The sequence below is a fragment of the Macrosteles quadrilineatus genome, unplaced genomic scaffold, assembly GCF_028750875.1.
Source record: "Macrosteles quadrilineatus isolate MER2022 unplaced genomic scaffold, UCM_ALF_1.0 Scaffold_1__1_contigs__length_201487025, whole genome shotgun sequence".
Taxonomy (NCBI): Eukaryota; Metazoa; Arthropoda; class Insecta; order Hemiptera; family Cicadellidae; genus Macrosteles; species Macrosteles quadrilineatus.
Window position 1 is genome coordinate 152,986,510 of NW_026542594.1, and position 21,687 is coordinate 153,008,196.

At 34.5% G+C, this 21,687-nt stretch overlaps 1 protein-coding gene across 2 annotated transcripts in view; it reads right to left on the reverse strand.

Annotated features, from left to right (window-relative positions):
- Positions 1 to 1,076: 1,076 nt before the first annotated feature.
- LOC128983024 (RAB6A-GEF complex partner protein 2) overlaps positions 1,077 to 21,687 on the reverse strand; it is a 30,289-nt gene continuing 9,678 nt past the window's right edge. For both annotated transcript variants that reach the window (XM_054402147.1, XM_054402146.1), the window contains exons 8-9: positions 21,359 to 21,536; positions 1,077 to 1,342 (exon numbers count right to left, since the gene is read on the reverse strand). In XM_054402147.1, the coding sequence (XP_054258122.1) occupies positions 1,140 to 1,342; positions 21,359 to 21,536 (381 nt within the window). In that variant the 3' untranslated portion in view covers positions 1,077 to 1,139. The remainder of the gene's footprint in view (positions 1,343 to 21,358; positions 21,537 to 21,687) is intronic.

The window sequence follows — 21,687 nt, forward strand, 5'->3', positions numbered from 1 at the left end:
TTAATGAGAGGATGGAATAATCTTTAATTAGCTTAACTCATACACCTCCTTTTATATTTATTGGGTAGCAGATTTGTGCTTAGTTTATTTTGATTAGATTAAGGTATCTTAAATCCTAAAATGCTATGGGAAGGGAGGAAAACAGGTACACGACGTAGGTGGTGGTCTGTAGGAAGTGGTGAAGGAAGTAATCAAGACGAGCTGTACGGAGTGTGGGAACTGTTTGTGACGATTAGATTAAGGTATCCTGAAATGCAATCCTGAAATGCTATGGGAAGGGAGGGAAACAGGTCCGTGACGTAGGAAGTGGTGAAGGAAGTAGTCAAGGTGAGCTGTCTGGAGTGTGGGAACTGTTTATGACGATTAGATTAATGTATTAGCAATCCTAAAATGCTATGGGAAGGGACGGAAACTGGTCCGCGACATAGGAAGTGGTGAAGGAAGTAGTAAAGGCGAGTAGTCTGGAGTGTGGGAACTGTTTATGACAATTAGATTAATGTATCTGAAATCTTAAAATGCTATGGGAACGGAGGAAACAGGTCCGCGACGTAGGAAGTGGATGAGGGAAATAGTAAATCCCAGCTTTCCGGAGTGTAGGAACTGTTTATGACGATTAAATTAAGGCATCTGCAATCTTAAATGGAATGGGAAGGGAGGGAAACAGGTTTGCGACGAATGAAGCGGTGAAGGAAGTAGTAAAGGCGAGTAGTCTGGAGTGTGGGAACCGTTTATGACAATTAGATTAAGGTATCTGCAATCCTGAAATACTATGGGAAGGGTGGGAAAGAGGTCCACTACGTAAGAAGTGGTGAAGGAAGTAGTAAGACTAGCAGTGCAGAGTATGGGTACTGTCTGCCTAAATTACAATTATGTATCTGCAATTCTAAGATGCAATGGGAAGGGGGAAACAGGTCCACGACGTTGGGAGTGGTAAAGGCGAGCACTGCGGAGTTTGGGAATGGATTTATGTACAGTATCTGCAATACTAAGACTGCTTTCAGAGTAAACTAATGATTTTCCCCGAGCAAAGCTCGGTCCCCAGGTACTGTACCAAAAAATAAGTAACATACTGTTGGAAGTATTTATTGGTTATTTATTAAATATTTATAAACAAAACGTTATACACAACAAGTAGTCTACTATACAAGCTGTGAGTATTGGGTGTTGGTCTGGGGTTCAGGCGTAGGTAAGGACGGATATATCTGTATGGGCAAGTCCCATATCATGGTTTCTATGGTGAGGAGGCCAGGGCCTTGCCAGGTGCTGCTGTCTGGTGGTAGACGGAACACCGAATCTGGCTGTGTAGTGACAAACTCAAAGTGAAGTCTCCACCTCAGTGACACTGCAACACAGAGTAGCCGAGTTGTATTGATATAAAACACCAATTAAACCAACCAGTCTTTTTGTGTGAGGGTGTTTATTCCCTGGAACATTTGGTTGGTTAACAAGTTGAGTGGTTGATCACCGAGGACAGACCGCAAAACTTGCGCGCAGACTGGCCCTGTCACCGGTGCTCGGCAAGGTCTCGCTGAAATGAATCAGTCATTGTGGCACGGTCTTGAGGAGTAGTCAGGAGTTATGACAAGTGCGTTACTAGCATAACCTAACCTCTAATGTGTGTGTTTCGCCCTCCGTTCCGCGGACAGTCGCCGGTCACCCGTGACCTGTAAATTCCTACTTACAAATTTAATAACTGCACACTTATTGAGGTACTTCTTTTGTGTTTTGACTGTTATGAGACACAAACATATTGTTTGTTGTTTATCAGTTTGTTTGTTTTTCTGTAGCACTTGCCCGGACAAACCAGGATTATACATAGGGAATTGTTTCAACTTTCAACCAGTTCCACGACACAGTTTGAGTGTAAAAAAACGATGGATTAGAGGGAGGAAGGGGCTGTAAATAGTTTGAAATAATAAATAAATATAGTGCAATTTAACATTTTTAGTTTGCCTTTTTTCTATAAATGTCATTGCGCAGGCCGGTCTGGTCACCAGTGACTGGCGATTTTGGACGCCATTTTTTTTTTAAAAAAAAAGGTGAAAACACCATTTTTGACCTGGATCCTCACTTCTGGGAACAAATGGTAAGATTTTATGTAAAAAAATATAAAATCAGGCCCTGGTGAAGCACCCGCTGATATTTTCACCACACTCAATGTGTTAAGAGTTGCTTTCACCTAATTGCGAAAAACAGTGTCAAGTGTGAGACATGTTATACTAAATTCATATTCAAACAGTGTCCAGCCAACCTGGTAACCGGGAATTGTACTTGAATTTTGATGACTAGGAAAAAGTCTGAAATTGTACTTTTGTTTTGTACACTTGACTAGGAAACATGAAATAATCGTCAATAGCCTAACCAAGCCTAGCATTCATTGGCTGTGTCCTATTAGTTTACTTCTCCCGTCATAAGGAAATAGGGGTCACTGGAGACGATCACGAAATCTCTATGACCACAAAAGATGATCATGGATGTTACCACACTCGCAGGAGGCGATTACAATATCTCTGAGACCTAAATAGAAATCAGAAACGTTTTACTGTCCTTCTACAACAAATGCAATAGACAAAAGTCAACAAAAATTCAGCTTTCACATAAACAGCCTATGTTTTAGCAAAACAAATCAAGTCAAAATAGGCTAGATACTTATACATGCTTACTGTACATATAAAATACCCCCGCCGCAGCAAACCTGCAGACTAAGCGAATTTCCATTTGACTGATTGGATTTACACTGAAATGTCTACTTAAAAATATAACATTTATTCCGGATTTAAATAGAATTAGTTTAACAAGTACTTAGGTTTGCTGCATCAGGGAGGGTAAAATTGTTGTTTTTTTTTGTAAAATTTTAATAGTTAGTAAGAAATAAAAACATTTTCCAAATGTGATCAAAATATGTTCATAAACAAGCAAACTACAACAGTTTACTTATTCTTCATAAGAATAACATGGGAATTTTAAATTTACAATTTTTTGTAATTTTCTCCGTAACCGTTAGGCGCATAATAACGCTTCAATATACTAAATTATTTGTTTTTTTAAGCTCTACAAAATGGTTTGGTAATAAATTGCAAAATTTTAAGTTTTTTGGGTCAAAAATGGGAAAAACCTATTTTTACCCCATAAAACCCCCCGTAAACACCCGTTCACATGGTCCGATCATGCTGGATCGCGAACTCGTTCGAATAAACGTAGGTTTACACGTTTGTACCAAATTTCATCAAAATCGGATCATTTTTGCTTGAGTTATCGTGCTGACGGACACATATATATATATATATATATATAGTTTGATTGAGCCGACGTTAAGTCCTCATTCGAGCATGAGGACGACGATAAGTGCTCGATAGTGAGGACCTGCGGTGAGTACTTAACGTTCCTTCATGCCGACGTTAGGTACTCCCCCCACCACACTTCCCTAGTCTCGCTTGCGTTAGGTCCTCACGCCACCCAAGTCCTCATTTCTAACATGTGTAGCAGATCGTGGGAATAATCCCTTTAGTGTGATACGTACACAAAGTGAAAAATACCCGTTTGGTTGTAGCTTTCTCAAGTCCTAGTTTACATGTTTTTAATAATGCATTAAGTGCATGCATCTTAATGCAAACTTAACCGAATAATTAGCTGTTATCCTTAATACGTGAACCATTAGTAAATTTTAAATGTATTTTAAATGAATTACAGTAGTTGCAAGCCAGAAAAGCGTAGTTTTAACGATTATTTACTTTCACGTCCAGCCAGAAATGATTATTCAATGTATAAACTTCAAACTAATTAACAAGTGTTTGGCTACCCATATAAAATAATGTTAAAATAATTTTAGATTTTTGGATTTTGTTATGCTGTATTATTGTTTGTAATAAAACGTTGATACCCACGTAGTATGCTAGAATTTTAACAGTTTTGCCGTATCTCAAGCCGTTTCCGAGATATAAGCATTTGAAAACAAAGCTGTGCCGCACCGGCAGCGCCTGGAGTTTGTAACCTTTGCACCTCTTTCAGAGTCAACGCTGACATTATATTACAACGCACTGATATAAAAATGAAACTGTTTAATTTATTGGTTTAGGTCTGAGTTTTCAGTTGTCCGAGTTTGCTAAAAATTACTAAATATTAGGAAAATCAGTTGCCCAAAGTTCATTTGTACGAGGTTTAATAAATAACTAATAATACTTCAACAAATAAACTGTCCAAGTTTTCATTTGTCCAAGGATGGTTTAAATTGGAATAATAGTATTTGGTTAAATCAACTGTCCGAGCTTTCATTTGTCAGAGGTTTTAAAAGAGTTTAAAATAATGTTGAAATATCATTTGTCCGAGTTTTTAACGGTCCGAGTATCATTAGTGCCAAAAGTGACTCCACCGCCGAGGCGCTAGTACAGTCCACGCAAGAAGTAATCAGACCAACAACGTCATTTAATTACACAGACATACGCCATTTAATGACATACATTCGTAGTAAACGTTCAGAGAAACAAAAATCTCTCAAAATTGGGTCGTTGAAGGTTCGTTATTTTATTTCCAAAGTAACCATGTTTTAATAGACACTTTCACCAACCCATTGAATAAGGGAAAATTATTTAAATCTTGATGGGTACTATAGTTTTCTCGGAGTAGGCCACGTAAATTGGCATTTTGGCGTTACAGACACAATAATAGACAGACAAACAAACAAACAGACAGAAATTGAAATAAGAGTAGTTTTGGATATCTTAATATGTGAATCTTAAAAATAACAAAAAACTTTATTACTCTTCGCAATAAACAGACAAAATAGTATATTTTGTCACTAGGGCCTAAAGTGACTCTTTTTGACCAAAGGTCACGTTTTACAATCAAGGAGAAGCTGAGGTCGGAAAATGAGCAAGGGTTAAACAGTCACTTTTTGCCCGTGTGATTAACTAAATTTTCTTCATATTGTATCAATTAACAAAAACAGAGCTAGAAAACTAAATAATTTGTATTGAAAGATAACCTCTCAAAACGAATTCCAGCTTGTTTCCAATTCTGCTTATGCAAATAAGCAGCTGTTTAGTAAGTAATTCAATTATTTCGTCTATTACGATTGTGTTCCTATACCATCGATATGTCGAGCAATCGTCAACAGCAGGCTAAAGCCCTAAATCAATCGATAAATAATTTCGATCAATACGGTTGCCACAATCGAAATTTACTATAATTTACAACAGCTGATTTCTCCCTAGAAAGTAAAAATGCTACTTTAAATCTACAATGCATGCATTAAAAACGGCTGTTTTTGCTGTATTATGACGAAAATGTGACTTTATTTGTTTAGATGCCCAGCTGACTTATTTGCATTTCCACTAAAAATAAAATATATGCCTAGCAAATAAATGGGTAACCGCTTCTTTTAAAACATAAATAGCAACTGACGAATAAAAGTGAAGAATTCGAAACTAAACTAGAGTTTTGTTTTGAAAGATTGCCAAGTATGTACACCTATTGAATTTTGTTTTCATCTTAAGGAATGTCAACGGCCAAATCGCGTGAAAAGGAAATTTAAAAGGAAATATAAAACTAATTCATTTCAAACGAAAACCGGCCTATAGTGTGTCCATGAATTTTACGAATGTCTTTTTAAAGTGACGAGAAATTTTACGTTTTTATTATTATACAATAATGACAATAATCAGCCACAAAGTTTTGTTTGTTATATTTTGAGGTCGTCATGTCACACATTTTGTGTTTGAGGTAAATTACCATGATATATCCGTGATCATAAGAGATGATAACGACGTTGCCGTAATCGTGGGAGATTACCACGACGTTGCTGTGGTCGTTTGAGACAACTACGATGTTGCCATGATCGCAGGAGATAGCAATATACTTATGACGTGTTGACGGTAGATGATCTAACACGGAATGATTGGGTACTATGTATAACAGATCAATGTACTAATTGTCCTTTGAACTTGTGACATGACACTCTGCTATCCAGTAGCAGCAAATAATTCTTTCTTTGCCATTTACGTATATATATATGCTAAGGGTTGGTAGCTTTTTATGGTTCGAAAGTGAGCTCAACTGTCCTGGTCATCTATTTACTTATTTAATACACAAGCATGTTTTTTGTGACAATTACTCCTCCGAAACTACTAAACCAATTGACATGTTTTTGGTGTCATTGGAAAGAGCGTAACGTGAAGTTGTGCAGGAAACTTTCTTTTTAGGGAAATAATCAGAGAGTGAGGCCCTGGGGCCCTTTAAAGTTTCGTATTTCTCCGTAAGATTAACATGGGAAACAAAAATTGCTATTCAACTCCAGCTGTTGCCAGAAAACTAAAATAAAAAAAAGTGAGAAGATCATATGTTAATTTTAAACAGTCAATAAGTTTGCTAATTTAACAGTTTGTTACAAACATTTACTGACTTGGTTGAAATGAAATATTTACTATTTGAATTCGGGTTGGCGTAAATTTTACAATGGAAAAAAGCGAGAGAGCCCGGATAAATTCATATATTCTTTTATGTACATCTTGAATATTTCCAAAATCTTTGGGTAAAATCTTTTAAAGTCATCAGAAATTATGACCGTTTTTCATTTTAAAATAACGCCTCTAATACTTAGAAATTGCTCGAATTCGAGCAACAGGGACACTAGTTAGTCTTTAAATACACGATCCTGACTTATGAGACAGCTGATCTTAAGCTGGCACAAAACTACACAGATCATCTCACAACATTCTAACTCATACTTCACTCATATTTTGGAGAAAAGTGCGCACCTAGATGAGAAATAATGTTCCTAAATAAACAATAAAGTACTCGAAAAGGTACCAGGTTGAGAAGGGGTTTACTGATGATTAAGTTATTTGATTTATTTATTTATTGAGTTATTAATGATTTAGTTATTTGTGACGATTGTTCACAATATTACACTTCCTTGATGAGTAAAAATATAACTGTATAAAATATAGCTTTGAGTGAAAATTTTGTCAAGGAGTACGAAACATACACAAAATACATTACAAAAGTAACGCTAAAACATCCGAAGCTTACGTATCCCATTATCAAACCTTCTAAATACTTTGACGCCACGACAGTTGTTATGTAATGACAAACTGTGTAAATCATCTTAACCAACGTGCAATAGTTATTTGTGTAACTAGTGTGCGACGTAGCGTACTATGCAGCAAAGGCAATTTACATTCGCGTTACTTTTCCTACAGTTACTATAAAGCATATCTATTGTCACGTCTCCTTATGAGGGGGTTGGTAGCTCAGAACTCAAAGAACGAAACCGTTGATCTCCAAACAAATTTATATTCTCAAAACTACAAAACACGGCGTCACACCGTCCTAAGGTCCCTAACTGTTAAAACAATACAATATGAAACCCTACTATCCCTGCTACTAGCAGCCGTAACTAGTAGTACTCTCTACTTGTCTCCACCGTTGACCCTTGACTCCGACCCCATCGACCGCTACAGTGCAACTCGTGGTGTACTCGGGCGTTGTCCACTGTCCAGCCGCAGAATATGGGGAATATGGGCCTGGACGTCACACTTTACATTTAATAAGAAACATAAATATTGTGATAATTGTTTTGAAGCTGTCATTGAACCAATCACCATGTTCAAGGTTTCGTAGGTCATGGCACGTAGATTTGCAATAAAACAAAACATTTTTGAAATACCTTCAGGAATCTGCCCCAGTGACCTTTTAAGTTAACATGTTATCCTTATGGAGGAATGTTTTGTTAACATTTAAATAGATAAATGTTTTGAAATGTACACTAATAAATAACTAGTTGCTCGATATCGAGCAAAACTGCAATTTGTAATAAAAGAAAAAAGAATTGAAACATGAATATAACTCAATCAAAGAGTCACTCAAAGTTACTTAAAGACTTTTAAGAATTAAAAATAAATCTTTTTTTTTCAGCGTGATCAAACACTGGTAATGGGAATAAAACTCCATCTTTGCTTAATGACTGTCCCTGCGCCTTATTGATTGACATCACTAAAGCAGGAATTATGGGGAACTTTTTCTGTTGTAGTGAAAAATGGAGAAGTGCCTCATAAACGGATGCAAAGGTACACGGGGAATAAGCATCCGCGCACCAGCTGATGTTCTTATTACTACTGCACTTCACAATATGTGTACTGTTTCTAACCGCATCCTTTGGTGCTCAAGTTTCGAATCAGTATCACCACGGCATCAACCTTTAAAATTAATATGTTTAGTGAAACGGCTAAACTATTCAAAAAATTAAGTTTAGTCCTAATTCTGAGCACCATCATCATAAGTGGCCACAATGATGTCAATAATGCCATACACTTTTGACCTACCAGGCATTTGATTACTGCCACTCTGTATTTGTCTAATGTTCCATTGGGAGGGTGATACAATAGGAGTAGGTGGCATTTAATTTAAATTAGTGTACATGTTGCTCGAATTCGAGCAATTGCTAAGTATTACAGGCGTAATTTTAAAACGAATAAAAGTCATAATTTCTAATGACTTAAAAATATTTGACTCAAAGATTATGGAAATACTCAAGATGTACATAATAGATCGATATAATCAACATTTCTTGTAATGTCTTATCATTTTTCAAAAGCTGATTTTGTTTGTTTGTTTTTTCTACAAATAGCCTTACTCATAGCCGCATTAGGTTGTCCATAATAACGATTATAAATTCTATAAAAAAAACATTCTTTCTATTTCTTCTCCTTGGTGGTGTTCTATGACTTTCCTATGTTTCCATGGTTTGCAAATCGGCTCTTTCAATGATTACTAAGAAATGCAGCACATTGTTAATTCAGTTATCTTTTTAGTATATAAAATATCCAGGCTCTCTCGCTTTTTTCCATTGTAATATTCATACGCCAATCCAAATTCAAATATTAAATATTTTATTTCAAGTCAGTAAATGTCTATAGCAAACTGTTAAATTAGCAAACTTATTGACTGTTTACAATTAACATATTATGTTCTTCTTCTCACTTTTGATTTCTGACAACAGCTGGAGTTTCATAAAAATGTTTGTCTCCCATGTTAATATTATGGACAAATACGAAACTTTAAAGGGCCCTAGGGCTTCACTCTCTAATTATTTCCCTAAAAAGAAAGTTTCCTGCACAAATTCACGTCACGCTCTTTCCAATGACACCAAAAACATGTCAATCGGTTCAGTAGTTTCGGAGGAGCAATTGTCACGAAATACCTGCTTGGGTAATAAATAAGTATAGATAAAACACGAAAGTTAATCAAAAAACTGAAAAAAACGCAATATAGAAATGTCGATACACCTTAAAAATTACATTATAAAAAGGTAAGGTTACGGGTAACTGCACTGCGAATGAGCACTTTTAAACTTTCATTCATCATACCGCACTGTAACCGAAACTAAATTATAATTTACAAAAATACAATTTCGTAGGGTATGGAAAATCTACACGGGTGTGTCCAAGGTTCAATTTAATTTGTTATTTGGCTGGGCTCAGACCATACGAATTTATCATTAACTCAGTCAACCATTTGGTCATCATTATCGCTCAGATTAAAGCCAATCAAACCCAGATCTTGTTTCATTACAATTCAAATATAAATTTTGGCTTTGCTCTGGAAGTAATAAGTCCTGCAGTCTGGGTTTAACCTTAAGAATTATTTCAAACGATAACAATATGTTTATTTGTAAACGATGTGGATTAAGTTTGATCCAATGTTGACGGAAAGTGTCATTGTTCCAAAACACGTAATACGCAAACTCCTCCTAGACGGCTGAAGTAATAATTTCCAAATTTTGCATGGTGATAAAGACCATGTCGGTGAGTGGTAACATCTATATGGCGTTAACAAATTATCAAAGGAATCCACCCCACAATCTCTCAAAATTTCAATCCTTTTGGAAGCCGTATTTGACACAAAAACAAAGGCATAAGATCAGTTATTAGACGTATCGTTTATTTACTTTCCGACAATTTAATCAGACGTACAATGCTGATTGACCAAGAATTTATTAATCAAATTTTACAACAGAAATTTGCTCATGATAGCAGCATTAAAATTTTAGCATGGCAAAATTTACAATGTTTTAATGCAAAGGATGTATACAGGATGATCAACTCAAGGAGGCCACCATTGGGATATCGTAAACGGTAAGAATTACAGAAAACTTTAAATGGGGGACATTCCTACATTTTTTGTGGTAGTTAAAAATATCAATTTAGTTTTTCGAAATTCAGCCGCCAAATTAAAAATTTCTTATGGAACCCCTATATTTTATCATGTTTTCAGATAGAAAATGTAATTTAAAAACTGTTTTTAATTTGACATTTTTCCCATAAACCCACTTGTTAAGGAGTTACAGCCTATGATAGGACTTCCGGTGTACATTTTACATCATGTAGCTCCTAAACGACTACGTTTAGAGCAAAAATGCGAAAAGTAAATGGGTCTTAAAATTGCATCTACATTCCAGAAAGACCATAAAATGCGTAAAAAACATTGCAATTATTTCAAAAATGGCGGCAAACTTGAAAAGTGGAAAACTGTCATTTTAGGATGTAGATGCAATTTTAAGACTTATTTACTCTTGGTATTTTCGCTCTAAACTTACTCGTTTAGGGGCTACATGAAGTAAAATGTACACCGGAAGTCATTTTTTTATCGGCTGTAGCTCCTGAACGAGTGGGTTTATGACAAATGCCAGGAATAAAAAAAATTTTTTAAATTGTACTTTCTATCCGAAAACATTATAAAATATAGGATGCTCCATTATAAATTCCAAATTTGGCCGCCATATTGGAAAATGGTGGCTGAATTTCGAAAAACTAAATTTATATTTTCAACTGTTTAAAAAAAATGGTGGCCTCTTTGAGTTGATCACTATCACTCTGTGTATATTATAACACTACTAACGATTTTCTATGTATATTTAAAATCCAAGCATTGCTTAATCTTATACAGACAAAAATGTAAAGGCTTACATAGTAGATTATGATCGGAAATCACTTAAACCGGGATTTATGAAATATTCAAAATTAAAGGGGGTTTAGTAAACCCCCTTTAATTTTGAATATTTCATAAATCCCCGTCTACTTGCACCGTCTACACCATAGAGTGAGCCCCTATGTTGAAATCTTATGATTCAAGGTCGCGTACATGTTTTGAGATAATATAATGAACTTCTGTCAGTCAGTGGTATTTCGCCTTTTATATATTGTATAAGACTAGCTTCTGTACCTTTGTTTCGCAACGTAGAGGACACTCATAGAAGCATCTCATATCTTAAAATCTGTTGTATGAGTACGAATCATATTAGGCGCTGATGCATGTATGAAAATACTGTACCCATATGATATAACTTTCAAATGACACGCTTACTTAACCGCTTATTTAGTTGACACACTTGTACATAAAGGCAATAGGTAAAACGGAATCGCACGACATAAGGGTACTGTAGTAAAACAAAACCAGTTTATATTGATTCAACAAAAAATTAATGCACCTACATCAATGTTCTTCAACCAGCTAACTTGTTGACGTTGAAAAGCCTGGGACTCATCTAGTAGGAATTGATGAAACCACAACTCCGTTTGTTTGAGTATTTAGTTTGTAACCTCTTGGATTGAATACGCGTTTCGCTAAAGAAAGAGTAAAAAAAAACACGTTTTACATTATAGGGTATCTATTTGTTCCAAAGATTTTAACAATAAGTTACACCCACTAGTGTATAAGACACTAGCGCAATATACACATACTTAACATAGGCTGGTATAGCAAAATATTACTCGTATATGATTATAATTACTTTTTCTTTTATATTTGTAGTTATAGTTAGTTTGTAACTTAGTTTTGATAGCAATCTATGGTGTCTGGGTATACATAAATGAGAGTGGGGTGAGAAGGTAGGAAGGAATGAGACTGGGGCGGTGGCGTTGTCCTGTAATCCAGCTACTAGGAGGTCACGAATTGAGAATATTTATAAGCATGCACTGTGGATGCGATACTCCCTGGTGTTGATTAACGTCCGCACTAGTGAGTACTACGACTATCCGCAGTATTATCCTGATAATTAGACCAAGGAAAAAATGTGGATCGGATTCCACTATAAACTGTAGGTACTTTAGTTGTGATTAGCTGTATGGGCTATTAATTAACAGCTGTGTCTAAGGAATATGTCGGCCTTAGTCACTAACAAGACTACACGATCGCCGCCACTCACCCTACACTCATTTTCATCCATACTTGCCTTAAAATACCTACTTTTTATGGTCGCTATTTCAAATTAAAGTATTAAAGGTATATATCCGAAATTGTATAAATCGTTTTCCCTATGTGACCTTTAGAAATTCAACAATGGCGTTATGGGTTTATTGGTCACATTGGCATCTTTTGCAAGATAACAAAAAAGTCAAAAAAGTCGTAACATATGTTTGTAAACAAATAATATAGGCCTAAACTAGCACATTACAAAATTACAGAACAAAATACAAAATAACTAACCAATTAGGCTTATGTTCCATTGACATTACATACTGAGAATAAATATTCCACGTATGTGAACCAAATTTACCATTGACTTTGGATACTGTACATAGCCATCTCATTTACAGTATGTAAACCAGATGTACGCGTACCATTGACTTTGGACAAGGCAAGTCGACCTTTCATTTATGTAAACCAGAATACCATTGCAAGGTCCTTGGATACTGCAAGGAGACCCTTTTATTTGAACCATATGATCTATTGATTTTTAATACGGTACAAGGAGACTTCTCATTTACGTGAACCAGATGTAGCAACGATTTTTGAAACTGCATGTAAATATCCCATTTACAAGGTAAGTGAAACACTTACGGTAAAACAGACGTAAGTGTTACATCCTGTTTAGAAGGCTTTGGCTCTAAAGCCCACGAGTTGACATCTCATTAACGTGAATCAGGTCTAGCATTGACTTTGGATACTGCAAGTAGAAATCCCATCCACGTTCATGTAAAATATATGTAGCATTAGCTTTGGAAAAGTATTGGGTACGGTACGTTTGCTTCGCACAATATTGCCAGCACACAACTGTATAGCACACCTAGGTTCACACTAAATTACATAATATTACCGATAAAATTAATTTATTTTACGTGTTTTATATAGTTTTAATAACTTCTTGATCAGCATTGAACGTGTTATTAAATTTACGAAAAGTAAATAAAAGAAACGTCTTATAACACTTAAATCATATAGTTACCCTTCCACGTATACTTACGTATAGAAGTGTTATAAGACGTTTCTTTTATTTACTTTCAGTATAATTTTAAAGTACCACTAGGAGCAAAATCTGACTTTGCCCGGGTACAAATTATAGACCAAAGCTATCACGCATTTTCATATTTTATTTTTAATGTCATAAAACATCCAAGAATATTCAAGATCACCCTAGAAAACTCTGAAATGTTAGAGAGAAAAATTAAAACATTTGCACGCAAGTTTATATTTAACATGATCTCAAATATTAATCACCTTTTGACATACTGTACATAACATACTACTTTTGATATGAACATAACCACATTGTTACAAAACTTGATTATACGGAAATACTTAGGCTATACAGTTCAAGATTACACATTTTCTTAAAACGCAAATACTTTAGGTAAGAAATCTACATTTCACAACATCGTAAAACCATGTAATGCCGACGATCAATAATTTTGTAAACAGCATGTAACGTTGATATTTAAGTGACAGTTTAACTACAAATTAGTTACAACAGTTAGAGCTACAGTTAGTTCAAACAAATTACAATGAAACGAACTTAATATGATTGTGTCGGCTGCTAGACTTAAAAAAATACAAACTTGATTTATAAAATTCTGGAACCCTAAACTAAAATTATCGCTTCGACATTCTCTTTCTTTCAACATAACATTTCTTTCAACACAAAACGCACGAAAATTCGTTATGAGTTTGAGTCTGAATCTTGAAATAAAAATAGGCCTACCCTCTACTTAATAGAAATGAGTTGAAATATGAATTTTAAGATATACAGTATGTGAATTCGATAACTTGAACAATGTGATATATTTTGCTAAAATATGGACTAGGATTTTTTCAAGAATTTGTCTTTATGCGAGTCAACTAGCTACTCCGAATTATATTTGGTTTTTAGCTACTACTCGATTCACCTATTGATTGGTCAAACACTCGTTTTTAAGTAAAATATGATTTGTGAATTCTGAGACTTAGTAAGTCTAATTGAAATCTATTATCCGCATGGTTAGATTTTAAAATCCGTTTAATTGATTAAATATGAGATATAACTTGAAATTAAGTTAATAAGGCACGGTAGTTTAATCATAGATTTTTTGGTCCTAGGGCGGTAGGCACGAGCTTTGAATTGTTTTTCACATTACTTTAGGCTAGACCCAGGGGTTACGGCTTTACCACTTAGATAAAATCCATTGGTGATTTGGCGGAATTTGAACCCGGGGCCCTCAGGAGCCGGTCCCACGCTCTAACCACTAGACCAGCTCGACCCCCCCCCCAGTTTAATCACAGATTAAAGTACTCCTTTAATCTATAGTTTATTCAACAACCAAAACCACAAATACAAATATGTATTACCGTTGCAGTGATGCAATCTCTTTGCCATTTTGCCCCAATTTTGCACACTTGCATGGAACTTAATACAAGTAACACCCTCCAAAAGTACATAAAGACTTTATAGTTTAGTTTATACCACAGGAGTGACTTATTGGCATCCTACAACACCCGGACCCTTGTTAGTGCGTTAAAATGAGAGTGTAGAGCGCGCCGGGATAAGTCTCAAGGTCATTACAAAGTTACAGTAAGCGCACATCAACTACTTCCGCTTAAGATTAGATATATAATCTATATAAATAAAATTACAGTTTTGTCTGTACATCGCGTAGAATCGTGCAGGTTTTGGTTATTTTTACGTTTCATAGCCTAAGAAAGCCAAAACGAGTCTTATCTCAATTTCTGTCTGTCTGTCTGTCTGTATGTCTGTTTTTTCTGTCATTCTGTCTTTGACGCAAAAATGTCAATTTACGCGGCCTACACCTAGAAAACTAGCACAAACCTCGCTACTTTGGAAATACAAAACTAGCCATCAAAACCCCAATTTCGTGAGATTGTTGTAAAGTTTTCTCCTAATTTTTAACTATTACATTTGATAAAATAACAAACACCTATTTAGATTAATTCCCACTTCTAGCTGTCACTGATATGTTTACATTAAATGTTGTTTACAAATACCGCAACCGTTTCCGATCACGTTTTGTAAGCAAATCCAAAGCAATTAAGTGAGATTAAAAACGTTGTGCTTTACCTTACTTATTGGATTTAATAAATCGCAAGTGCATCAATTGTTCTTGAGTTTTGATAACTGGGAAAAAGACCGAGAATCAGTGTTGTATAGGGTTGAAAAACTTACATTGTTTTAATCATCGTCGCCAATAGCTTATAAACAAGGTTTCCAAGGTTGCTTCAAGGACAGTTGTGCAAAGTGCAAAGTAAAAAATTACAACTGCAGTGGGTGATCGCGGATTTTGCTGCGATCTTGGAAGATCTTTCCGATTTCGCTGTGATCTTAATAGAGGTATAACTTACAGATGTAGCTAAACTCGCTTTTCCAATGTATCACTTTCGGTTTTCAACTTCCTTTTTTGCTGCAATCGCTGGACCATACCGCCAATCTTGGCTCATAGCCCATCTCTTGGGTCCGTAGGCTTATATTCACAACCACATTTCGACGACGATTCTTGATTCCGGTAATTTTTCCTAGAATACATGGCCTTCCTACTTAAGAAATAAAACTAAAAACGACAAAAAACCCAGCTTTGTGCGATTTTCGTCACACTTCCTCCTAATTTTTGCTAGATATACCAATCATTGTTTGGATATTAATTATCTAATAAGAAACCTTTGTTTGGATAAAGGTTGTTTCTTCAAACTCTCATCGATATGTTTACATTAAAAGTTGCTTAGAAATAAAGGTATTAATTGGAATAAAAAAATAACTTTTTTGACAAAATCCAAAACCAAGGAAGATCATTAACTTCGGGACTTGATTAACGCATTTAATTGGTCGTAAGTACTATAGTTCTTAACTGTTAACGTTTGTTTTGGTGTTTGGTAGTGGTACTTTTTCTTAGAACCGGTGGTAGCAGCGAGAATAATTTTTACGTACTATTTACAGCTTAGTTATCGTTTGTGTTGTACCTTATTTCTTTCTAAATTTAATTAATATCCTATATACTGTATAAGTTTTGCATTTTCTGTCTGGACTCCAAAATTATAGTTTATGCTGTGCAAATGATAACACATTAATATTAAGTGAAAGATTTTTTGATCAAACCATCATGATAATTAAAGCTTTACTTTGTTATCGTATCAAGGTTTTCTGACCTGTGTATATATTTGCCAACGGATTTACACCAATTTTACAGTTTGATTAAAAGTTGTGAATTGCTCATTATGACTAAATAGCCTATATAGATAATAATAATCAGAGGAATATCAAAAGTAACAATAATAAGAATACAGCACATGCAAATATTTGGACAATGAAAGAACTAAGAGTAACGGGAAATAAATAGTTACATAGTTCAATTAATAATGGAAATATGTACCTATACAATAGATGGCCCATGGACCAACCTAGAAAACAGTAAATGATAAATAAACAATAACTATGATAAATATTTTTGTGAAAACAATAAACAATGTTATTAACAATAACAATGATAAATATTTGAAGTAAATAAAATTGTAAATTATTACCAATCTAAATCGTCTTTTGGGCTTCGTTTCATTAAATAAGGCCTATGCCATCATTTCAACACAATTTCGAGTCATCTTCGGATTAAGCAAAGCATAAATTGTATTACAGACGGCATTATCACTGCACGATAAGTAGACCTAAATACGATTATAATAAAATTTGACAACACTATCAACAATTTCAAATACTAATTTTGTATGCACTTGAACGACAATCTACAGTACAAACGACAATCTTGTATGTACTTGCGTTTAACGACAATCTACAGAGATTGTCTACAGCCACACCATTTCGAACCATCCAAGTTGTGTATTAAGTTTAGAGCTAACCTCACTCTTTGTTTGAATGAACCCCACTTGAGCTAACACCGTACACATTATTTCATTTTTCAACAATAAAAAACATGAATTTAATATTTATCACAAAACATAGGATCTTAGGTTGTAAATCCTAATAATTGCTTAATATTCTTATAAGAAATTTCACAAGGATTCAAAACAATACAAAAAATCTATATTCAAAACTGTTTTTATTGCAGCCTTTATTTGCCATATCATTTAATCAAATACAAGTTATTTTAAAGGAAATGCAACTGTAGTCATTCCGTGTTTTTTTTTTCTTTTTAAGAGAATCTCTTTTGCGTACATTTAGCGCACTTAGGGCCATTTTTTAGCAAATACAAAGATTTGGAAAATCTTATTTTATTTGTTTTTCCGTACAAGCATGAAAACCTAAATTGATGTCCTTTTGTCACGAATGTTTATACGTTTATATGGGCAATAGTCCTAACATAAGGTACCGTCCAGCGATAGCAGCGCAATCGGGGTGAGTCGTTACAATGTGATCGACATGTTGGAAAAGCGATTTTACCAGTACCAGATAACCTCTGTTACGTTCACTACGACATATAAAAGATCAACCGACTTTATACTTTTTAAGTGATTTGTCACTTGACACAACTGCCATCTAAACGCAGTTTATGAATGCAAGCCTCGATTGTAGTTTATTGGTGACGATGATTGAATAATGTTTCCCAGTCGTATACAAAACTGATTAACGGTCTATTTCCCGGTTATACAAACTCAAGTACAGTAGGCTACAATTAAAACACTCAAATTCGCCGGTTTTGTGGCTATGATGGTGTTGGGACTCAAACGGGTGGCCTGGTATTATTTATCTGTACTGCTAAATACACACACTGGATAAGATGCAAACTATTTTTATTGAATAACTAAAAAGTATGCATGTAATTTGGGTTTGACGTGGTTTAACACTTCATGAAATTGGGCCTTTAGTGTTAAACCCAAATAACATGCATTTGATATAAGAAAATTTGATTTTTGTTATTTACGCAAAAACTAAAAGAGATACGAAGTAAGTGTAAATTACAAAGTTTTTAAGAATTAAAAAACCTATAAAATGATGTGCCACTTGACATATGTTGCTATTTGAAATTATTGAAAAATGAGCATTTGCAAATTTTCAAAAAAATTATTTTTTTTTGAATTTTTATAATTTCAAAAAACCGTTACTTTTAGCATATCAAAGTAAAGCTAATTTCATAAAGAGTAAGAAAATTCAACCAGAGAAGGGATAAATGCATTGGCACAGGAAACACAGAGTATTAAAAAAATATAGACTTTTCCAAAAAAAACTGCCGCCATTTTGAAACGGAAAAAGATAAGTGATTTCTGTTTTCACCAAAATGTTTGTCTATCAAATACCTTTAAAATGATGTATAACATGGCATCCGAGATTCGAACTAGTGACCCTCAGTTTTTGGCACACCCTGTATTAGGAAAAGTTAAAAATATTTTTACGTTATTCCTTGAGGTTGATTTAGCGGGAAATAATTTTATTTCATCCTTTTACGTTAAGCCGTTTTTCCCTTATCAATTTGAGACACCTCTCGTGAGACACCCTGTATATTTGAGCTTGGGCCGCGGTACACACCGAGCAGCACGCACGGGTGACGAGACTAGTGACAACACAAACAACCAGCTGCCACGCCTCCACGACACAGCTCTCGGCACGTGACCACGAGAGCACACTGTCGTGGTCGTAGCCGTCCACTCTAGTGCACTGTCCCTGTACACAACTTTTTGATTCTGTTCGACGGGTTTTCTGATTCATGTAGCCTACAGTATACTAGTTATATTTAATTTAATTTAATTTAATCTTGTATACTAGTATACTGTACGTAGCCTATATGTACTAACTCGAAAACCGTTATCAGCCAAGCCTCACTCAATACTATACTAAGAACTTAAACAGGAATACTCTTTAATATTACTACCGATTGGTAGACAATTTAACTGTGGATATTTTTATGTTTTACATCGAGTTACGTTGCAGGTGTCTAAGTCTTGTATATAATCGTTAACAAAATAACAATTAACAGTAAATTAATTAGAAACGTTATCCATATTAAAGCCGATGCTCGGTCTTATAAAGATAAGAAAACTGAAATGACAAACAACGTTCAGCGTGACAACTGCGATTCAAAAACAGTAATAATGTGCTATGTACAAATGAAACTATTGTATATTTTATTTATACAAAAAATGTATTGATAGTCCCAGCCCGTGCTATTTATAGAAAACATTCTTCTCTCAAATATTTTGTTGGCAACCAAACATGTAACGTAAAACAACTAAAAATACTAAAATATAAATAACAGTCAGCGCTTGTATTCAAGATTATTGCTAAGAAACTAAATCAGTAATTGGTAACTGATAGTTGTTGTAATATTTTGTTTTCGAAAAGTTGGACAATTTATTTCATTTACGTTGGTAGCAATGTGAGGACTTAATGTGCCGACGATCAATCTTATATTCGTTAAAATATATACCCAGCAAACGTAAAGTACTCGGACTCATGAGGACCTAACGTTCGCATCGTGTATAAGATATATCATGAGTACTTAACGTTCTCCTCGTGTATATATATAAATATATTAGGGATGGTCAAGTCTCGAAATTTCGGGAAATTTTCGGGAAATTTTCAGTCTCGTTACACGAGACGAGATTACTTTTTGGCCGAGATTTTTATCGAGACAAGAATAAAAAAAAAAAAAAAAAAAAAAAATTAAAAACGCCTGCAGAAAGTCAATGCAATACCCGCAATACAGGAGCGTGTTGTAGTTGCGTTTCCTTTTCGAAGGCGTTCTTATTTAATTAATTCTTTTAATGTAAATATTACTTTAATTCTTTTAATATAAATATTACTTTCATTATTTTAATAATATTACTTTAATAACATCTGAGAAGTTTTGTTAAGTGTAAGCAGTGTGAGGAATGTTTTATTACTATAAAAAAAGTCAAAACAAGTAACTATTTTATAAAAATTAATATTGCTTTTATTTTATGATTTATTTTATTTTAGGATAAGTTGAACTCTATCCTAAATGATATCACCATGTTTCCTAATCGTAGGCATTTTTAATAAGTTAGGCGTGGTTAATAAAAAAATGTTATGCTAATGTTATTTAATGAAAGATTGTAAATATTCTTGCCTATTATCATTATTTTAGTATTTAAACAGTCATCTAACAATGTTAAAAAATCAGGTAAAAATTTCGAACGTGCATTTCCCGTTGTGTATGAAAAGAGAAATCTCGTCTCGATCTCGTCTCAAAATTTTATGAGAAATAAAAAATCTCGTCTCGTCTCGTCTCGAACTAAAAATCCAATCTCGTCCATCCCTAAAATATATATATATATATATATATATGAATTTGAACGGATGGTGTTTTTGGCCTCTAGGGACCTCAAAACGAAAAAAAAAATCGGTCCCGCGTCCAGGTCTTACCATGAGTACTACGGTAATAGCTTATTCCCTATATGGGAAATTCGCTAAAAAGAATGTTGAAATGTGAGGACACTAAAAGTAACCAGTCCTGAGCTCTTTTTTTAAATGACTTAAAATCTTAATTCTTTGGCAATGATGCTGAGTTTATTAAATAATCTTAATGAAATATCATGGTAACTATTTTTGCATTTACTTAACCTATGATAAGGCACGTCTAAAAGGAACTGATTACAAATGAATATAATATTATTAAGGAATGAATATTAAACCTATATACATGGGAAATAATATTTTTCTTAACCCTGAGTACACACATAAATATGTACAGATTTATCACATTCAAAATTCTACTTCTTGTAAACAATGGCTTATGTAATATGACTTAAGTAAATATGTACCTAAACAATTTACATGGTTAATTATTCCATCTTAAAGTTATATTATGGTTATACTGTAGAACCCCTTTTAACAGAATTTGAGTTAACCGAAATGGTTCTATAAAATAATAATAATATAGGGCTGTAAAATGCTTTAATAACTTCAGTTGCCTGGTTTGAAGTATTTTCTATCCCATTGTAACATTTTTGTAGCCGAAATAAAACCCTGAATTATATAGACAATCTCCTAAATTCACTTTTCCTACACACTGTGGTGATACATTGGCTATTTTTAGCATATGATGGGTTAACTGAAAAAATGGTTATCCAAAACGGCTCACCCCTCTTTATTTCAGTTAACCGGGGTTCTACTGTATTGTGAATGTGTCTTTACCTAGTCTGGTTGAGAAGGTGGGTGTAGCATGCAAAGGTATTGGCAGGTTCAGCAAACACTGCTTCATGCTGAGGCACACCTCGTGGCAGTTGCTGAATGAAACAATCGCTCGCATCTGCTTGGCATCAGCCTTGTACTCTTCACCTATCACCTCTTCTGATTGTAGTGTCACAGTGAACTGAAACATTCATCAGAGTTGAACATTCATAGATTGACTTCAGTCAATGCAGTTCTATACCTTACCTTACCCATGTGACCACTCAAGCGCCAGAAGGTTTTTGGCCCAGCCAACAAGGCGCCAACTTTCTCCGCCTTCCGTCCATTCCGTC